At 58.0% G+C, this 18,624-nt stretch overlaps 1 protein-coding gene across 2 annotated transcripts in view; it reads left to right on the forward strand.

The window, feature by feature from the left end:
• The window catches only part of ASS1 (argininosuccinate synthase 1), a 53,068-nt gene continuing 34,444 nt past the window's right edge, over positions 1 to 18,624 (forward strand). Inside the window, exons 1-6 of one of the 2 annotated variants that reach the window (XM_053908431.1) lie at positions 1 to 70; positions 4,865 to 4,926; positions 6,877 to 6,986; positions 7,786 to 7,854; positions 12,730 to 12,918; positions 18,201 to 18,257. In XM_053908431.1, the coding sequence (XP_053764406.1) occupies positions 6,882 to 6,986; positions 7,786 to 7,854; positions 12,730 to 12,918; positions 18,201 to 18,257 (420 nt within the window). In that variant the 5' untranslated portion in view covers positions 1 to 70; positions 4,865 to 4,926; positions 6,877 to 6,881. The remainder of the gene's footprint in view (positions 71 to 4,864; positions 4,927 to 6,876; positions 6,987 to 7,785; positions 7,855 to 12,729; positions 12,919 to 18,200; positions 18,258 to 18,624) is intronic. The other variant, XM_053908430.1, reaches the window with a different exon arrangement.

An 18,624-nucleotide genomic window follows, 5' to 3' on the forward strand; every position in this document is an offset into this window, starting at 1 on the left:
GTGTTTATAACCCGGGATGCGCCACGCAGCCGGCCCTGCTCCGCCGCCTGCCACCGCCGCCCGGGCCACGGTAAGGAGCCCCCGGCCCGAGACTCCGCTCCCACCCCCTGGCCTAGGACACCCTGCCCCCGGGTCCCGCCGACAGCGACCCGAGGAGGCCGAGGGGACCGCGCTCCGGTCGCCCGTGCAGGCGGGAGCAGAAGTCGGCCCCGAGTGGCCAAGCGCCCCGCGCTCGCACCTGGACGGGAGGGCAGGAGAGCGACGCCGGGGCTTCAGTCCTTCGAGGGTGGGGCCGGGGCGCGAGTATCGGACAATGCGGGGGTGGGGGGGGGGGTGGCAGGTCAGGTTATGCGTCCCCTTTGCGGGCCGAGGTCTTTTCTAGATTCCCCGTGTCTAGCCCAGCTTCCTCTATGCCGGACCCCCCCAGATGGAGACCTTGGGAGTCCGGAGGGTGGGGTGGGGTCCGGATTCTCTCACCCCTTCTCTGACCTCCCCCTCCTGCCCCGGTCTCTGTCTCCGCCTCCCTTTCTCTGCGTGAAACCTGAGTTCCCGCCCGACCTCTGCCCCTCTCCCCGGGCCTTGGGCGCATGGGCCCCTCCCACAGCCCCGAGCCTCAGTTTACCGCGGGCAGATGGGCAGCGGGACGCGGAGTCTTGGTTGTGACTGCGCTCCTTCCCCCGCAGGGGGCGTCAGTCTCTGCCTCCTGAAACCTATTAGCCTTCTCCGCCCGAGGGTTGGGGGCGGTGGCCGCGCCGGGTCACGGTGCCCGGTTTGTGGCTGGCACTGGACTCCGGGGCTGTGGGAGGGGCCGCTCTGCAGGAAATGTCCGCCGTCCGGGTTGCTGTTGCCTTTGGCCCCTTGGGCGGCTGCGCCCTCCGGAGAGGGAGGGTCATTGTGAAATGGAGGAAACTCCTCTCCCATCCCGCCAGGGCTCTTCCTGAGGAGGTCCCGTGACCCGCCACCTCAGTGTTCCTTTCTGCGCAGTGGGGGCGTCTCCTCCGGGGCATCGCGGCCCGGAGCTTGCACAGAGTCAGGCAGGAACAAACCTGTTCTTTCCCCAGGGTCGGATCAAATAGGCCCTGGGCTTTGATCTTTCCTTCCCAGCCCACGGCTGGTAACAGGGCAGACTCTGGAGCCAGCAGACCCAAGCCCGGAAGGCAGGCACGACCGGGTGAGACCTTGGGTCAGCTGCCAGCTTCCCAAGCCTCAGTTTCTCCGTCTGTCAGAGCTGGCACAGGCTCGGCGCTCAGGAAGCAGTAAGACGGTGGGGCAATCTCTGTAGACTGTTGACAACTGTGGCTGGGTCCATTCACTCAGTAACTGTCTGGGGCATGCCTCACCACGTGCCATACAGGGGACATGAGACCGGAGACCAGATCTCTACCCTCCTACGGAAGCTTCTAGTGAGGAGACCGTAGACAGAGCCACAAGAGGAATGGATGGGTAGGGCGGGAGGAATCTTCATCCTACAAACCTTCCCTCCTTCCATCCCCCCTCTCGGAGCCCAAGCAGGGGAGCCAGGGGGCGGGGTGGGGACCTGTCCCAGTTGGAGCCATCTGTGCCCTGTGCTGAGAAGCACTTCTCGTTCCGCTCAGTACAAGCTGAGTGATGCAGGCTGCCCACTGAGCACCTAGACCCTGGGGCAGGCACCAGGTGGGGCAGAGCAGGGAGGCCCCCACTCTGTATAGTCCAAGTTCCCCCGAGGACTCACATGGGCCGCATCAACTGGCTGCCTGCTCTGGGCTTTGTGGTCGCTTGGCTGTGATGGTAGCCATTTCCCCTGGCCTGGGGCCCCAGGAGTCTGACTCACGGAGGGGAGCCAGGCCCAGACTTACCTGCTGTGCAAGCACTTTCCCAGGTCCCATTTCTTCTTAGCCTCATGGGTCCTGGGAGGCGAGCCAGGACAGCCAGATGCCTTTATTGGAGCACAGAGCCCCTGAAGAGAGTGCCTTGCCTGTGGGCGCCCATGTGGAAAGAAACTCATTGGAATTCAGGGTCTAAGCCTCTGAGCTCTGCTGTAACACTTTGGGAAGGGTTGATCTTCCAGGCCCTGGTGCGTTCCACCCCCCGCCCCCCCGCCCAGACTTGGGGAGGCGCCCTCCCCAGACTTGGGGGTAGGCCATGTACCCAACAGGCTTTGCAATATTATTGGTAGGATCAACGAATGAATGAATGCACTCTCTGCCGTGTGCTCCAAATGCTCTTAGAAGTTTGCCTGTCTTTTACCAGAGTCTGGTGAGATCTGCTTAGTCTCCCTACCACCTGTCTCAGGGGCTTTTCACCAGAAGTAGAGACTCAACCTTCCCAGCCACGGCAGACTCCCCAGTGACCCCTAACCCTGGGTGGAAGATGTTTGCTGGAGTGCCACTGTCCCCGAGAAAGCCAGTGTTCCCGATTTGATTCTCAGGCCCCAGGAATCCCGCTGCTGAGAGCCAGCTCATTGTCTAGCCTAGGACAAGCCCCTTGACCTCAGCTTCCCCCTCTGTCAATTGGGAAGAAAATCACTCACTGTCTTACCAAGGATGTGCAGACAGATGAGCTGAGCCCATCAAGTGGATGGTCGGGCTGAAACCCGACAGCGGCACCTCCTGGTCAAAGTGTGGAATTGCAGCCTAGCTCTGTCAGACACAAAAGAGGGCCCCAAAGTGATAGGACCTCCAAACCCAAGAATGAGGAAACCCCAAAGTCAGAGAGAATTCTTCCGGCTTAGGCGGAGCTAGGGTTTAAAAAAAAAAAACAACTCTAATGAACCCAGATCAGCAGAGTTAGAATGTGAGGGAGGGGTTCCAGAAGAACATTCGCCAAGCTGTATCCCTGACTCGCGGAGAAATATACTACTGGTTGGTGATGATTCATTGGGGGTTTTGGTTTCTGGAAGACAAAAGTGAGGGGGAGGCGATCTGTGGTCTGCATTCAGCCTAGGCTTCAGTCCCAGTTCTGGCATCTGGCAACCTGAGACCCGGGCAAGTAGTTGACCTTTTCTGAGCCCCACGTGGTAGTGATAGCTGGTATAATTAATTTTTAGGAATAGTCTCCACCTTGAAATGGCACCTGTGTGGCACCACACAGAGTATCTGCTCTTGTCATCGTTCCAGCTTTGACGTTTAGGAGCCCACGGGTTTCATTAGAATTGAGGAAGTATCCAAGGCTGGCCTAGCAGGTGCATGGGAAGCTGGTGGGGTGGCCCGGGCTGGGGCCACGGAGAATGCCACCTGCCTGGGCAACTCAGACCAGGCTGGTAGGCATCTCGGCATGAGGCCACCTTCTTCCCTCCTCCCAAGGTGTCCGTCTTCCGGGGAAGGGTGTCAGGTCTGGCGTGGGAGTGGGGAAACACGGATCTTCTTGGCAATGGGCACGTGCCTAGGATCTGGGGAGGGGGGCAGGAGACTGCCCTGGGCCCTTCATGGAGGATGGGGTGGGGACGAGGGTTTGCTAGACAACCCCCCCAGGCAGGCATCCCAGGGTCCTGGGGTGTCAGAACCAGAACGGCTTCCAGGTAGTGCCGATGGCTAGACTGAGCCCTGGAGAGTGAGGGACTGGCCTGAGGTTAGCCGTGGCCGTGGTAAGGGGAGTCTAGCTTGGTGCCCAACTCTGGCTCCTCCCCGCCAACCCCCCCCCCCCCCTGCCCCAGCATCTCACTGAATCCTCACTGTCGCCCTGTGGACTGGTGGGCTCTTCTCACCCCCATTTAGCAGACGAGCAGCTGAAGCAGCCTGAGCCCAGGTCTGGAGGACCCAGCCCCTGTGCTTTACCCATAGTGGGTACTCACTGGACTGTACCCCAACATCCTGCTCCTCTGCCCATCTCCCGCCCCCAACTCGAGGCCTCAGCTCTTGTCAGTTTCCACTCGCGGAGACAGACATCAGTGTCATCACACAGCCCAGGGACCGGGCTGGCTGGGGGAGGAGAAGCTTCACCGGTCCGGGGATGGGGGGTGGGGGCGCTGGGAAGACGCCAGTGTCAGATTGCGACATTTCCCAGCCCACCCGCCCCGCTAATCTCTGCACACACAGGCCCAAACATCCCCCACGCACGCGGGCGTGCACACACGCGTTCATGCTCCTGGGCACACAGTCCTAGATACGTGCATTCTTTCACACAGCTCAGACCTCGGGGCCAAGGTCCTCGGTGGGCATGCAGGCACACAGCCTGGCAGGCAGGAGGGGCGCGCCAGTTTCTGGATGAGCGCGTGCATAGAATTCTAGGCTTTGGGGGGACGTAACCCTCCTCTTACGGGCAAGGAACTGGCCTCTGGACAGTAGAACAGAAGCGTCGCTCTGAGTGCCTGCCAGGTGCCAGGCACCGTCCGTGAGATGGTCCCTGTCCTCGCGGAGCTCACACTTATGGGAGTGGGGGTACAATTAGAATGCAGCGTGCCTGTGCCGAGATGGGACCACGGGGCAGAGGGGGGCGGGCACAGTCTGTCTGTCTCCGTGGGGCTCCCTCTCCCTTACTCCGGCGCCCACCGTCTTGGCCTTGCATCACCTGTCCCTGTCTCGAGCCCACCCCAGCCGCGCCAGGGTGTCTGAGCCGCCTGTGGCTTCCCAGACCACACCTGGCCCCAGCGGTTCCCTTCCCTGGGCCTTGTGCCTTCCAGCAGGGGGCTTCTGGGGCCCAGCTGCTCTGGGGTTGAGTCCCGGCTCTGCCACTTAACCAGCCAAGCAAGGCCTTGAGCAAGCTCCTTAACCTGAGCCTCAGTTTCCCCGTCTCGGAAATGGAGACGACACAAAGGGAAGGGCTCCGCACGTGACGGGCATGTTCATTTATGTGGATTGTGGGGACCAGCCGGAGAGGCCAGGTTCAGGGTCTCTGGCTTCACCTGGACTGCCGTTCCAGACGGCTGAAATAGCTTTGGCTTTTGCAGAGTGGTTCGCCGAGCCGTGAAGTCGGGTTCCAGAAGCCGGGAAGCCGCACGTCCCATCCAAGGTACCTTCTGAGTCCTTCCTGCCTCTTTCCCTCCATTAAAAAAGAAATATTTTTTTTTCATGTTTATTTTTTGAGAGAGACAGAGCGCGAGCGGGGGAGGGGCAGAGAGAGAGAGGGAGACCCAGAATCCAAAGCGGGCTCCAGGCTCCGAGCCGGCAGCACAGAGCCCGACGCGGGGCTCGAACCCATGAACCGCAGGATCATGACCTGAGCCGAAGTCAGATGCTCAACCGACTGAGCCACCCAGGCGCCCCTCCTTCCCTCCAGTTTTGATGGTCTGCTCTTGCCATGAGCACCATCCCTGGGCCCCAGGGTCAGGGTCTGCTGAGTCACCAGCAAGCCGGGCTGGGGACAGGGCCTGGCAGGCGGTCGAATGCCCAGTGGAGGCAGAAGTCGTCTGCATCCGTCAGAAACACCCCCCCCCCCCATCCGCACTTCTCCATGAGGTGTTCTCCCTTCCGCGTGCCAAGGGCCGCAGGGTGTGCAAGCCCTGGGGCTGGCCAGGGGTCTGCACACAGGATGCGTGTTCTAGCGTCGCAGTCGGGCCCTCTCCAGGCTCTGCTGCGCAGGGCTGGGTGACTGGGCCAGCACATCTCCTCCCTGGACTTCCAGGCCCAGGCACAGGGGAAGTTTTCAGTACATGGGAGCCTGTATCTTTGCGGTCGTGATGATGGGGTGCCCCTTGTGGGCTCCCTCCTGCGGAGGGGCGTCCACGGCTTTTCCCAACAGTGCCTAATAAAGACCCTGACCTTGGTCAGACTCCAGTGGGAACGCCTCTCACCAGACACAAGAATCCCCCCTACCAATGCAGGATGCTGGGGCCACGTCCAGGGAGGCTGGGACCAGATGGTTTGGGTCCAAATCTGGGCCTGCTGCCTGCTGACCGTATGACCTCCAGCAAATGACCCCACCTCCGCGACCCTCAGCTTCCTCATTAGCAAAGCGGGCACGATAACAGCACCTACTCTCGGGACCTCGTGGAGAGTGCCGGGGGACTCAGGGCAGGTCCTAACGGCCCAAAGGCTGAGGGAGAGCCTCCCGGACGGAAGAAACAGTGGCTGCAAAGACAAGGACACAGGGGTCTCTGGTGCCTCAGTGTAGCTGAGGAGACAGATAAGGCGGGACGCATCTGTCCCTGCTGCAGGGGGACGGATCATCTTCATCTCCAGGAAGGAACTCCCTCTGCCTGTCCCCTTCCTTCTCTGGACCTCAGTGTCTCCGTCTGTATCCTGGAGCAGCGTTTGAAAAGAGTCTAAACTCCCAATGTGCGAGGGCTCGCTGGGGCACCAGGTGGCGGGGGGGGGGGGGGGGTACGTGGAGGCAGGGACTCTGCACCCTAGCATCCTGTTCTGCTGGGAGGCAGCATTGCATGCTGGGACGAGCTCTGTGACCTTGAGCCAGCTGCTCACCTGTCTGAGCCCCAGGGTCTGCCGCCCCAACGGACACAACAGCGGGTCACGGTAGGGGCGGGGGGTGAGCCACGTGAGGCCCCCCAGGGCCACGCCTGGCAATCTCTGAGCTGCCCAAGGCTTGGGGCCAAAGCCCCGCCCAAGTCTCCAGAGCATCCTGGCCCTGTCCCAACAGCTCAGCCTCAGGCACCTTGTCTACCTGGCGAGGGATGCTTCCTTCCTCCCCCAAACCCCTGTCACCCCCAAGCTGCTATCAGTCTTCCCAGGGCCTTCCCTGCATGGATGTAGGTGTGTGCGTGCAGTGTGTGGGGTCAGGTCCCCGGGGGTAGGGGTGGGGGAAGGGATGAGGCCGCAGGAAGGAACAGCTTCTCAGCTGGCCTTGAGAACAGGTGAACACCTTGTTCCCAACCCTCTCCTCCCCCCGCGGCAGCTCCTCCGAGGGCTGAGGCTGCCCAAGGCCAAAGTGGGGGCTGCTGGCCGGTTGGGATGGGCTGGCTCTGAGTCACTCTCCTTCCTCCACGACAACCTCCCCCTCCCCCAGACGAGATGTCCAGCAAAGGCTCCGTGGTTCTGGCCTACAGTGGCGGCCTGGACACCTCCTGCATTCTCGTGTGGCTGAAGGAACAAGGCTATGACGTCATCGCCTACCTGGTAAGGAGGCTCGCAGTGTGTCCGTCTTTCTACCCGTTTGTCCTGCTGTCCGTGAGCTCGCTCTCCCTGCCCCCGAGCCCAGCTTCCCCTCCCTAAGCCTGTCAACTGTAGGCAAATACTTCTTTCTTCCCCGGTAAAATGAACATCCGTGGTGTCCCCAGGTCTGGGGTGCCCCACAGGGCACCGAGGAGGCCAGCCGTATGCGGGCGACCGGAGCGGGGAACGCCAGAAATGAGCTTGGCGGTGTGACCCGGCCAGCCTGCCTGCAAGGGGCCGTGGGCTCTGGCCTGCAGCGGGGACCGTGGAAGGCACACCGTCTTCCTGTTTCCGGAAGCCCCTTGTCAGCACCCAGGGAGTCTGCAAAGATCATAGACTCTTGCAGTGGCTGAAGGGTTCTGACTGACTAGGCTTGGATCATGGGCGTATCCCTACCTTGAGCAGGGGACGTGATTTGCTCCCCTCCATTCCTATGGAAAGAGGCCCCCCAAAAGAAGTTTCTGGTCCCAGAGGAAGCGAGGACAGTGCTCCACATAGACAAAAGTTCAGCCGTTGCCAGGAGTGATTGGTTTGCAGTTGAAGTCAAGATACCTAAGAGCGCCCGGTCCCCTTGTCATTCAGGTAGGGGAGGGTGAGGCCCAGGGAGAGAAGCGTCTCGCTCACAGTCACCTGGCAAGTGAGAGCCACCTCCATTTGAGGGGTGTTGTAGACAGCTTTGGCAGGGGGAGAAGGGGCTGAAATTCTTCTCCAGCTCTCCTTCGTGCCCCCGGGCTGATTAGGCCTCTCTGCTGCTGTTTCTCAGGCCAACATCGGCCAGAAGGAAGACTTTGAAGAAGCCAGGAAGAAGGCGCTGAAGCTCGGGGCCAAAAAGGTACCAAGTGGCGGCAGGATTTGGGGTTGGAAGTGGGGTTTTGACCTGGTGGAGGCAGCAGTGGGCATGGCTGCCTCAGGGTTCCTTGTCCCCTGCATCCTTTTCAGCTGGGTCCTCTTGCTTCCAAGAGTATGGGCTCGATTCCTTCTGTTTTCAGGTGTGTGGATGCCATCATCTCCCTGCCTTCCCTACCCACTTTCCCACCACGTCCTCATCCCCCCCTGCCCTTCTGTCTTCCTCTTATCCATCCGTCGGTCTGCCTGCCCATCCCTCCTTTATGCCTCTGTCCCTCCACCCATGATTCACTCATCTATCCATCCATCCAACAATCATCCATCCAGCCAACCATCATCCAGCCATCCAGCCATCCATTCACTCATGTGTCCCCCCATCCAGCCAACCTTCTTCCATCCATCCATTCATCCATCCCCCCATCAACTATCCATCCATTCATCTGTCCATCTATCTACCCATTCTTTCATCCATCCTTCATCCATCTACCTGTCCATTCCTCTTCTATCTCTGTCCATCATTCCATCCATTCAACAGAATCAGAAAATTCCAGTTGAGTCCGGTGCCCTGATTGAGCATCTAATCACGTGGCAGGCAGGCCCTCTGTTGGGTGTGGAGCCCATGTAGTAAACAGGGCCAACATGGTCCCTGCTCACATAGGCTCACAGTGTAAAGTCTGAGCTGCTCCCCGGGGCCGTCCCTGGTACCCTCACCCCTTCACTTGGGCAAGTGGACAGGGGACACAGCAGGGATGGTGTGAAAAGCCATCAGCTCACCTGCTGGGTCAGAACTGGTCCCCTCTGCAGGGCACTTCCTTGGGGCTCTCAGAACCTAAAAAGGAGCCTGGCACATACAAAGAGCTCAATTGGCACATTAAAATAATGCATGAGTCCCATATCCCATCACTGGCCGCAGGCCTAAAACTGGATCTCCCTCACGTCTCAGGGTGGAGAGGGGTTGTCTGAGCAGGAACCCAGAAGGTGGGATAAGAACACTTGAGTGTTGAAGATGAGCTGGGCCTTCACATGAGTTGGGCTTTTGTGTAAAGATCTGTCCTTAATTCATTACTCTAGAGCATTCTTAACCCTGTGCTCTGAGGATCCCAACTACTTTTATGTACTTGGAATTGGAGTGGGAATTTCTTGCCCATACCATCAGGGTATAGTCTCATTGCTTTTCTTTTAATTTTCATTTTCTTTCATTCTTTGAGTCATTTAAAAAAAATAGTTTCTTTTTTTTTAAATTATTTTTTAATGCTTATTTATTTTTGAGAGAGAGACAGACAGAGCACGAGCAGGGGAGAGGCAGAGAGAGAGGGAGACACAGACTCGGAAGCAGGCTCCAGGCTCTGAGCTGTCAGCACAGGGCCCGACGCGGGGCTCGAACTCACGAATTGTGAGATCATGACCTGAGCCAAAGTCGGGTGCTTAACTGACTGAGCCACCCAGGCGCTTCCCCCCACAAAATGGCTTCATTTTAAGCTAAATATCGGCTCACAGGAAGTTGCAAATATAATATAAAGAACCCCATGACCATTTTCCACTCTTGAAAATACTTGAGTGCCCCATAGTTTTGTGGATTACATCTACTGATACAACGTTATAAATAAAAGCTGAAATTAAACACAGTAACCCACTTTAACGTTTTATTTTATTTTATTTTTTTTTTATTTATTTTTGGGACAGAGAGAGACAGAGCATGAACGGGGGAGGGGGGCAGAGAGAGAGGGAGACACAGAATCGGAAACAGGCTCCAGGCTCCGAGCCATCAGCCCAGAGCCCGACGCGGGGCTCGAACTCACGGACCGCGAGATCGTGACCTGGCTGAAGTCGGACGCTCAACCGACTGCGCCACCCAGGCACCCCAGTAACCCACTTTAAAAGACCAATATTAAACACATCCTATGTTAACATCAGTGACGTTTTTACCTCAGAAAAATAACTATTTCCAAAACAAAAATGTTTGGTAAAAGCAGCATTGTGTATGTTGCATTTTTATAAATCTCTTTCATGTCTGGTTTAGCAGAAGACAGGTGGATTCTTGTGGCTGTGTCTCCATTCATCTTGCGATGTGTTGTTTTGGCTGACACTGTGAAGAAAATACGCCCTCAGGAATGTAGCCCTGGAAGAGAGAGGAATATTTTATTTTATTTTATTTTTTATTTTTTAAAATTTACGTCCAAATTAGCATATAGTGCAACAATGATTTCAGGGGTAGATTCCTTAGTGCCCTTGACCCATTTAGCCCATCCCCCCTCCCACACCCCCTTCCAGTCACCCTCAGTTTGTTCTCCATATTTAGGAGTCTCTTCTGCTTTGTCCCCCTCCCTGTTTTTATATTATTTTTGCTTCCCTTCCCTTATGTTCAACTGTTTTGTCTCTTAAAGGCCTCATATGAGTGAAGTCATACGACATTTGTCTTTCACTGACTAATTTCACTTAGCATAATACGCTCCCGTTCCATCCACGTAGTTGTAAATGGCAAGACTTCATTCTTTTTGATTGCCGCGTAGTACTCCATTGTCTATATAGACCACATCTTCTTTATCCATTCATCCACGGATGGACATTTGAGCTCTTTCCGTACTTTGGCTATTGTCGATAGTGCTGCTATAAACATGGGGGTGCACGCGTCCCTTCGAAACAGCACACCTGTATCCCCATGGAGAAACGCCTAGTAGTGCCATTGCTGGGTCGTAGGGCAGTTCTCTTTTTAGTTTTTTGAGCAACCTCCATACTGTTTTCCAGAGTGGCTGCCCCAGCTTGCATTGCCACCAACAACGCGAAAGAGACCCTCTTTCTCCACATCCTCGCCAACATCTGTTGTTGCCTGAGTTATTCATGTTGGCCATTCTGACCGGTGTGAGGGGGTATCTCAGTGTGGTTTTGATTTGTATTTCCCTGAGGATGAGTGATGTTGAGTATTTTTTCATGTGTCGGTCGGCCACCTGGATGTCTTCTTTGGAGAAGTGTCTGTTCATGTCTTTTGCCCATTTCTTCACTGGATTATTTGTGTTTTGGGTGTTGGAGGGAGGAATATTTTAATAGCCTTTTCAGAGAGTTGGGGATATTTTCTGATACTGCACCTAAACTCAGCAAGGGGTGGTTTCTTAAAGATTAGTGTGATGGGGAGCTTGACCCTGTAGCAATGAGTTTTTCATGCATCAGAATCCATTGGTGCAGGAGCGCCTTGGTGGTCCAGTCAGTTGAGCATCTGATCCCAGGGTCATGGGATCGAGCGCCGCATGGGTCTTCTCACTGTGCATGGAGTCTGCTTAAGATTCTCTCTCTTCTTCTCCCTCTGCCCCTCACTCTGGCTTGCGTGCTCTCTCGCTCGCTCTCTCCCTCTCTCTCAAATAAATAAATAAAATACAAATACATTTTTAAAAACCCTGTCCATCTTGCACTTTCGATGGATTTTTTTGTCTGTGCAAGATTGTGTCACATCATGCATCCACTGATCATGTGAAAGCCATTATTTCATTGAGTTATGCAGATCTTCCAAATGTTGGTACATTTCATCATAAGATATCAAAACATCGCATTTGTCAATCTCGCCACTACCCACGGAAATATTAGGAAGCTGTCAGATGGACGTTGTCCATAATTCTAACTTTTACCGGAAAACCTGAGTTTTCTCATTGGTAACAAATACTCAAGTGTTCCCTGAAGTGACAACAAGGTCACTTCATTTTTGTGAAAATGTCAAACACTCCAGTCTGAAAGACCATGTTTTGTCTGTCATGCTTTCAAGTAAAAGCGATGTTTCATGAAAAAAAAAAAATGGCTACTTCAGCTTGTAACTCGCTTTGGAAGGCACCAGAAGGACTTCATGTGCATTTCACCTTTTGTGCTTGAGATTCAACGGAAGTAATCATTGCTGCAGCTTCGAGACCGTTCTTAAGTGAAATCATCGCGGTAGAAACAAGACGTTAGGAACACAGTGGCGGTGTCTCTGCCTTGATTTGTGCTGAGGTGCCAGTGTGAACGTCAACCCTAGTGAAAAAGGCAAATGACAGCTTAGCATCATCATAAAAAATCTTTCCGGGGCGCTGGGTGGCTCAGTCAGTTGAACGTCTAACTCTTGATTTCAGCTCCGGTCATGATCCAGGGTCGTGGGATCAAGCCCCAAGTTGGGAGAACACCTGTTTAGGATTCTCTCTCTCTCTCTCCTTCTGCCCCCTCACCCCAACTCATGCATGCTCTCTCTCTCTCTCTCTCTCTCTCTCTCTCTCAAATTAAAAAAAAAAAAATCTTTTCACTCAGTCTCCTTGAAAGGGTCCTGAGGGTGTCCAGAGGTCTATGCTCTGAGAACCGTTCCTTTAGATCGGGGCCTCTCAACCTTGGCACTCTTGGGACGGAGCTGGCTGCCCTGAGGTTTCTGGGATGTCTACCAGCATCCCTGGCCTTTGCCCATGAGATATCAGAAACCCTCTCCCCCAACCCACTGGTATGAAAACCAAAAATATCTCCAGCTATTGTCACTGCTCCTGGCGGGCAAAATCATCCCTAGTTGAGAGCATTTGTGGATTACTATCTCCTATCTACTGCTTTAGATCTTAGGTGACAACAAGTTTCATCTCAGGCCCAGAAGGTTGGGCTGGGAGGGACTTAAAGTCTGCATAGGTTTCAGCTAGATGGCCTATCAGGATTGATTAGCAATGTCTGCCATGAGTGCAGGAAGGGAGTAAGAGTACTGTGTGCTAGGGTTGATTAATGATGTCTGCTACAGATAAACAGAAGGTAAAGTGGAGGTGCATCTGGCCAGGATCCATTAGTAGAGTCTGCCGTAGACACAGGGCTCTGTCGTCTGGCTGGGCCCTCTCCTTGCCGAGCCTCACTCCATGGGCTCCTCTCCCTGTAGGTGTTCATCGAGGACGTCAGCAAGGAGTTTGTGGAGGAGTTCATCTGGCCGGCCATCCAGTCGAGCGCGCTGTACGAGGACCGCTACCTCCTGGGCACCTCCCTCGCCAGGCCCTGCATTGCCCGGAAACAAGTGGAGATCGCCCAGCGGGAGGGAGCCAAGTATGTGTCTCACGGCGCCACAGGAAAGGTGAGCCAATGGGTGGACGGTGCTGGGGAGGGCTGGGCAGAGGCGGGGGGAACCTGCAAAGGGGACTCGGGAAACCAGGGTGGTTGCAGGCTTCGCCCCCAGGAGAGGCAGGCGAGCAGCGGACACGCTCACTGTCCACACTGCCTGTCCAGTCTGAGCAGGACGAATGGTATTCGCAGGAGCGGGTACCAGGGCGTAGGCAGCTGGGTGCCGCGGGTCCGTGTGTGTCTTCTGTCTACGGGGGGAGCAGTTTGGCGGACTTGACCCTGCGGCTCAGGGCAATCACCCCTGGCCCGGGTCACAGAGCACAGGTCACCATGCAGTGCAGTGGAGAGGGCTGGAAACCCCGCATTAGCAAAGCGGGGTGGATCCCACCTGGGTGGCCCCTGTGGGTCTTCGTTGGCCAGGACCGCCGCCCCACAGTGCCACAGGCCTGGTGGCTCCAGCCATAGAAGTGTGTCGTATCACGATTCCAGGGCCGAGGTGCGGGCAGGGCCGGGCTCCCCTGGCGGGGGCGTGGCGAGGAAGGCGTCCATCCAGGCCTCTCCAGGTTTCTATGGGGCCCTCATGTGCCTTCGGGCATGGCTCCCTCTGTGTCCAAATTCCTCCCTTTTATACCACACCAGTCCTATCAGATTAGGGCCCACCCTTCTGATCCCAACCTAACCCCATCACTTCTACAAAGACCTGTTTCCGAATAAGGTCACGTTCTCGGGTACTGAGAGCTGGGGCTTCAACCTGGCTCTTGTGGGGGACACCAGTCAACCCGTGACACAACCCCGCCTTCCGGCCCCTGCATGGCCAGTGCAGACTGAGGGAGGGGGCCCGGTGGGGGACAAGGCAGGAGAGCCCTCTGCACGGTGTCCCACAGGTGGCCGTGCTCAAGACACAAGATTGCAAGGCAGACAAGTCTTGGGCAATGGTGTCAGCAAGGCTGTGTGGTCACGGGCTCTCAACGTCACTGGACGCCAAACCAGTAGCCCCCCCCCCTCCCGGTACAGGGCTTGGCTCCCTGACAACCCCACAGTCAGCAGACCCTGCCCCTCCCCGCGACAGGGAGCTCACTACCTTTCCCGCGCTCATGCTAACCTGACCCAGGCCCCGCCCCTGCCCAGGCTGGTCGGGGCAGTGGGAGGGGAAGCAGACTCTGGCTCGCTGTGACACAGGGACACTTGTAGCCTAGATTATGACAGAGCAGACGTGACTTGAGGGTGGCCTTGCAAGCCAGGGTGGCCCTGGTTCCGGTCTTCGAGAGCTGATGCGTTCGTTCAGGCGCTTGGGCACGAGGTCAGCAAGCTTATACGGGGGCCTGTGGAAAGGGTTGGACACAAGCCGGGTCTGGCAACAGTATTGAACTTCTGGGGCTCCTCCCGCCCTCAGGGAGCCTGTGTGTCCTAGCAAGGGAGAGGAGAGTGGACAGACAGACAGACAGACACAATAAGGTGGCTGTAGGGGTGGGGCCTCTCGGCCATGGGGGCAACAGGCAGGGGAGGGAGGCTGATCTCCAGAGCATGGCCCTGCAGGAGGAGTGTGGGTGAGTGAGTAACAGGGTACGGGAAGAGTGTGCCCGGCAGAGGGATCCACCTGTGCCAAGGCTTGGGGGCACGGAGCCCCGAACAACAGCCCGTCTGGGGGCATCTAGCCAGAACTGTCGCTGTGGGAGGCAGCAGGCTCGGGGCCGGGCCGCGGCCATGCTGAGGGGTTGACTTCTGAGAGCAGCACATCAGGAGGCACGGGAGGGCCCCAGGCTGGGTGGGGGGTGGCCAGCGAGTCCCCCACTGGTGTGCTGGGGATGGTTCTGGACTGAAATGGTGGGAGTTCCTTCTACGGAGGAAGGGGACTGGGGTCTCTCGCGCAGACCTGTGACCCTAGAGCCTAGTCGTGAGCACACGGTGAGCAGGGTGACAGAGCCGGGCTGTTTGCACGGGGATGTGCGCGTCCCCTCCCGCCTTGAGGGCGGTAGGACAGAGTGCACGAGAACCCGGAGGTTCGGGTCGTGCGGCTCTCAGAGCTGTACTGGGGGCTCCTGCAGGTAGAGGAAGGTCAGTGAGAACACATGTCCGTGCGGAATAAAGAAGTTTCGGAGCCGTGTCATCCGCCCCGGATGAGCTGAGCTGAGCAGTGAGCTCCCCGTTCTACGAGGCATTTAACTGAGACCAGATCAGGATTCCGGAAGGGCTCCTGCCTGGAGAAGATCCCCCCAGGACTGAGGATGGGTGGCGTTCAGGGCTGGCGGAGTGAATGGTGGGTCTGGCCCTGGTGTGGGAGACTCGAGGGTCCAGGGAGAGACCCTCCCTGACCACCCCCACCCCTCCCGGGGCAACTAACCCCACAAGGCGGCGAGCAGCCACCTGCAGCCGTGTGCACCCTCTGTTTGGCCACAAGAGGACACCAGAGGCTTGGATTTGAGGCCTTCGGGTGAGAAGGTGTGTGCCGTGCTACCCCGGGTCCGCTGTCCCTTCTGGGGGTTGATGGGCGAGGCATACTCCTGTGCCTTAGTTTCCCCTTATCTGCAGAACCTGAGGAAGCCCCCCAAAGTCTCTGAAGACAATTTCCTAGCCCCGAGAGGTGCGAGTAGAGAGAGCCAGGAAGGCTTGGGGCCGCGTCCAGAGAAATGCCAAGTTTTTGAGGCAGGAAGGAGCGGGGACAGGGGCCGGCGGCCTGCAGTGGGCACCAGCGATCAGGAGGTGGGCTTTGCGGGCAAGCGAGGGAGGCTTGTGGCCCCAGATGGAGGCACCTGGGCCCCGTGGGGTGTGGCCGGCCACCCCAAAGAGAGGTGCCAGAAGGACGCTCGGCGGAGTTTTCTGCAGGGGTTCACGGTGAAGAGAGAGCTGGGGTATAAGCAGACTGCGGCCCCACCCCCCGCCCCCCCTGCAGATGTGGGGGAGATCCCAGCGTGGCCAGTCCTGAGGCTGTGGCCATTTGGAACACCCAGCCGCTGGCCTCTCCCAGCTGTTGGCTCCTGAGTCGCGGATGGAGGAAACTCGTTCCAGCCTCCCGGATAGATGTCACCTTCCCGCGTGTGTCCATTCACTCCCCGAATACTGATCCAGCACGGGCCCTCCTCCACGCACGGGGACGCTGGTACAGGAGGCGCTCGGGACTTAGGAGCCCTAACCCAGCAGGGGCTGGAACAGGGCGGGAGCAAGAGTTAGCCAGGGATGCCGCGGGGAAGGGCATCCCAGGCCGGAACAGCCCTTGCGAAGGCCTGGAGGCGGGAGGGAGGCAGCCGGGCGGCACCTGGTACTGAGCTGGAGCTGGGGGTCCCCCCTCCACGCCCTGCCCTGATCCCTCGCTAGGAGAGAGCTGCACAGAAGCTGGGGTGGCCCTTCCGGCACCCCCCTCACCCCCCCCTAGTTTTGGAAGAAGGGCCTGGAAATATGAGCCAGACCCAGGCAGGGGTACGGGGAGCAGGTCTGTAAATGGCGCCATCTGTATGGTTAGCCGAGGAACAGATGGGCGGGCCCCCCTCCCCCAGCCCCTCCGGGCCCCGTGGGCGCTGCACCCACACTTATGCACACCTGCACGTGTATCAGCGCGTGGACACACACGGCTACACCCCCCCCCTCCCGCCCTCGGGGCCGCCCTGGTGCCGAGGGTCCTGGGGTTCCAGGGGGAGGAAGGACTTAGACCAACTGGAGTCTTAACCTGGGACAGAGTTTGAAGCAAGGGGGCCCGTCTGGCTTCTGCGAGGGTCTCCGACTGTGGAACAGATGGGTGTCCCCATGTGGGTCTGGACAGGCAGACACCAGCCCGGGTGTGCCTGTCCGAGGAGGCACAAGTGGCCATTGTACTGGGGAAACGTGAAGCCACGGTGGGGGGTGGGGGGTGGGAATCACCAGGAGACGCAATACCGTGGGCTTCGTGGGCTTCGCAGATCTGAACCGAGCCTGCTTCTTCATCGCCTGCCTTTGCCCCGGGAGCTGTGCCCGCCACGGGTCCTTGGGCAGGCGTGCCACCTGTGCCTCGGTTTCCCCATCTGTCAGGCAGGGGCGATACCGGAACCTATCTCAGCTGTAAGGATTCAACGGGTTTAAGTCCGGAGCTCGGACCGGTCACTGGCGTGTGAGCTGTTGGGACAGAAACGTTGTCTGTCGGCTGCGCGGCCCTGGGCAAGTGGCATCACTTCTCTGAGCCTTGTCAGCAAAGCTGGGTTAACTATCCCCCTGGCCCCAGGCGGCTTTCCCCTGTGGCCGCGAGCACATAGTAGGTGCTCACTACGGGGCTTGGCTGGCGGGCGGAGAGCCGGATGGGCCTGGGAGGCATCAGAGAGGGACGGCCTCGGCCCCTCGGCTCCTGGCTCCGCAGAGAGGGGCTGCAGCCTGTATTTCCACGCCGCCTGACAACATTCTGGAAAATAACATGTTATTCCCGCCGCTGCCTGGCTGGGCCCGTGCAGTTTTCACAGTAGGCGAAAGGCCCCTCTGTTATTTCCACAGCTTAAGTCCCCCTCTGGGCGCCGAGCTGACGGGAAGCAGGCAGGACGCTGGCAACCATTGTGTCTGCGGCCTTCTCTTCCTCCTCCCCGTCGTCAGCGCCCTGGGGTGTCAGATGAGTCTTTATTTTACGCAGGCGCAGAGAGGCAGGGCAACCCTCCCAGGGAGGTGGGCTCAGTGCCCTTGAACTAGTTCCTTCTCTTTGGACCTCAGTTCCCTGTCCGTTCAGAGAGGAACCGAGGAGCAAAGAGCCCTCAGGGGTCACCTGGTTGCACCCATTCCCTGCCCCCCCCCCTCCCCCGGCAATTTATAGATGGGGAAACTGAGGCTCAGAGAGGAGACGCGATTCCCAACTGGATGGATATGAGTCGTCAAAGGACCACGGAGCCCCAGCCCTGGGCTGGATCTCTGGGTGGGGGTTAGATGGGGCCAGGTGGGGGGAAGAAGGCTGAGGTGTGGACAGCTGGGGGCTCCCTAGAGGAGAACGGGGATCTCGGCGGGGCTAGACCCCCCGCCTCACACATGTGTGCGCCCCCTGAAGTGTGCTCGCCCTACCGTGTTCCCAGACAGGTGTACCCCCGTCGGGCCACACGCCCCACACCCACACCGCTCGGCTGTGTACTCAGAGTCCTGGATTCTAATCTTGACTCCACCTAAAGGGCAGGGGCCGGGGCTTCCTCTCCAGGAAGGAGGCTCATAACAGTCCCCACCTCAGAAGATCTCGGGGTTGGAGGTGGGCCTGCCCTGAGCAGCCCTCAGGCAGGTTGTCGGCCGTCACACGGTGCCGTCCCTGCCCCCAGCCCCTGTCCTGTGGCTCCCGGTGATCCCCCCCGTTCCGTGTTTCAGGGAAATGACCAGGTCCGGTTTGAGCTCACCTGCTATTCACTGGCCCCTCAGATTAAGGTAAGATGTTGTTCCTCCCCCGAAGGTGGGTGCTGGGGGCTAATGTCACCGGCGGGGGAGGGCAGGGTGTGGAGTTCTGGGAGGTCCCACGGACAGGGACAGAGTGCCCCTGAGTCTCCAGGTGGGTGGTTCCCTTCTTGCTCGGGAGAGACGCTGTGCTCACGCCAGCTGAGAGGCCGTGGCACCCTCTCTGACCATTAGTCCTCCTGGAAGGCGCTGCCCAGGGGCCTGGGTAGGTCAGAGCACTGGACAGAAAGACATAGCCGCCCTTTGGCCAGTGTCCTTGGTGCTCCTGGGTCCGGCTTCTCGGTTCCAGGCCGGAACGGTTCTGGGACAATGTTGGCCTGTTTCTAGGAGCTCATAGCAC

Source organism: Panthera pardus, unplaced genomic scaffold (assembly GCF_024362965.1).
Source record: "Panthera pardus isolate Hobbes unplaced genomic scaffold, ASM2436296v1 HiC_scaffold_20, whole genome shotgun sequence".
Classification (NCBI taxonomy): domain Eukaryota; kingdom Metazoa; phylum Chordata; class Mammalia; order Carnivora; family Felidae; genus Panthera; species Panthera pardus.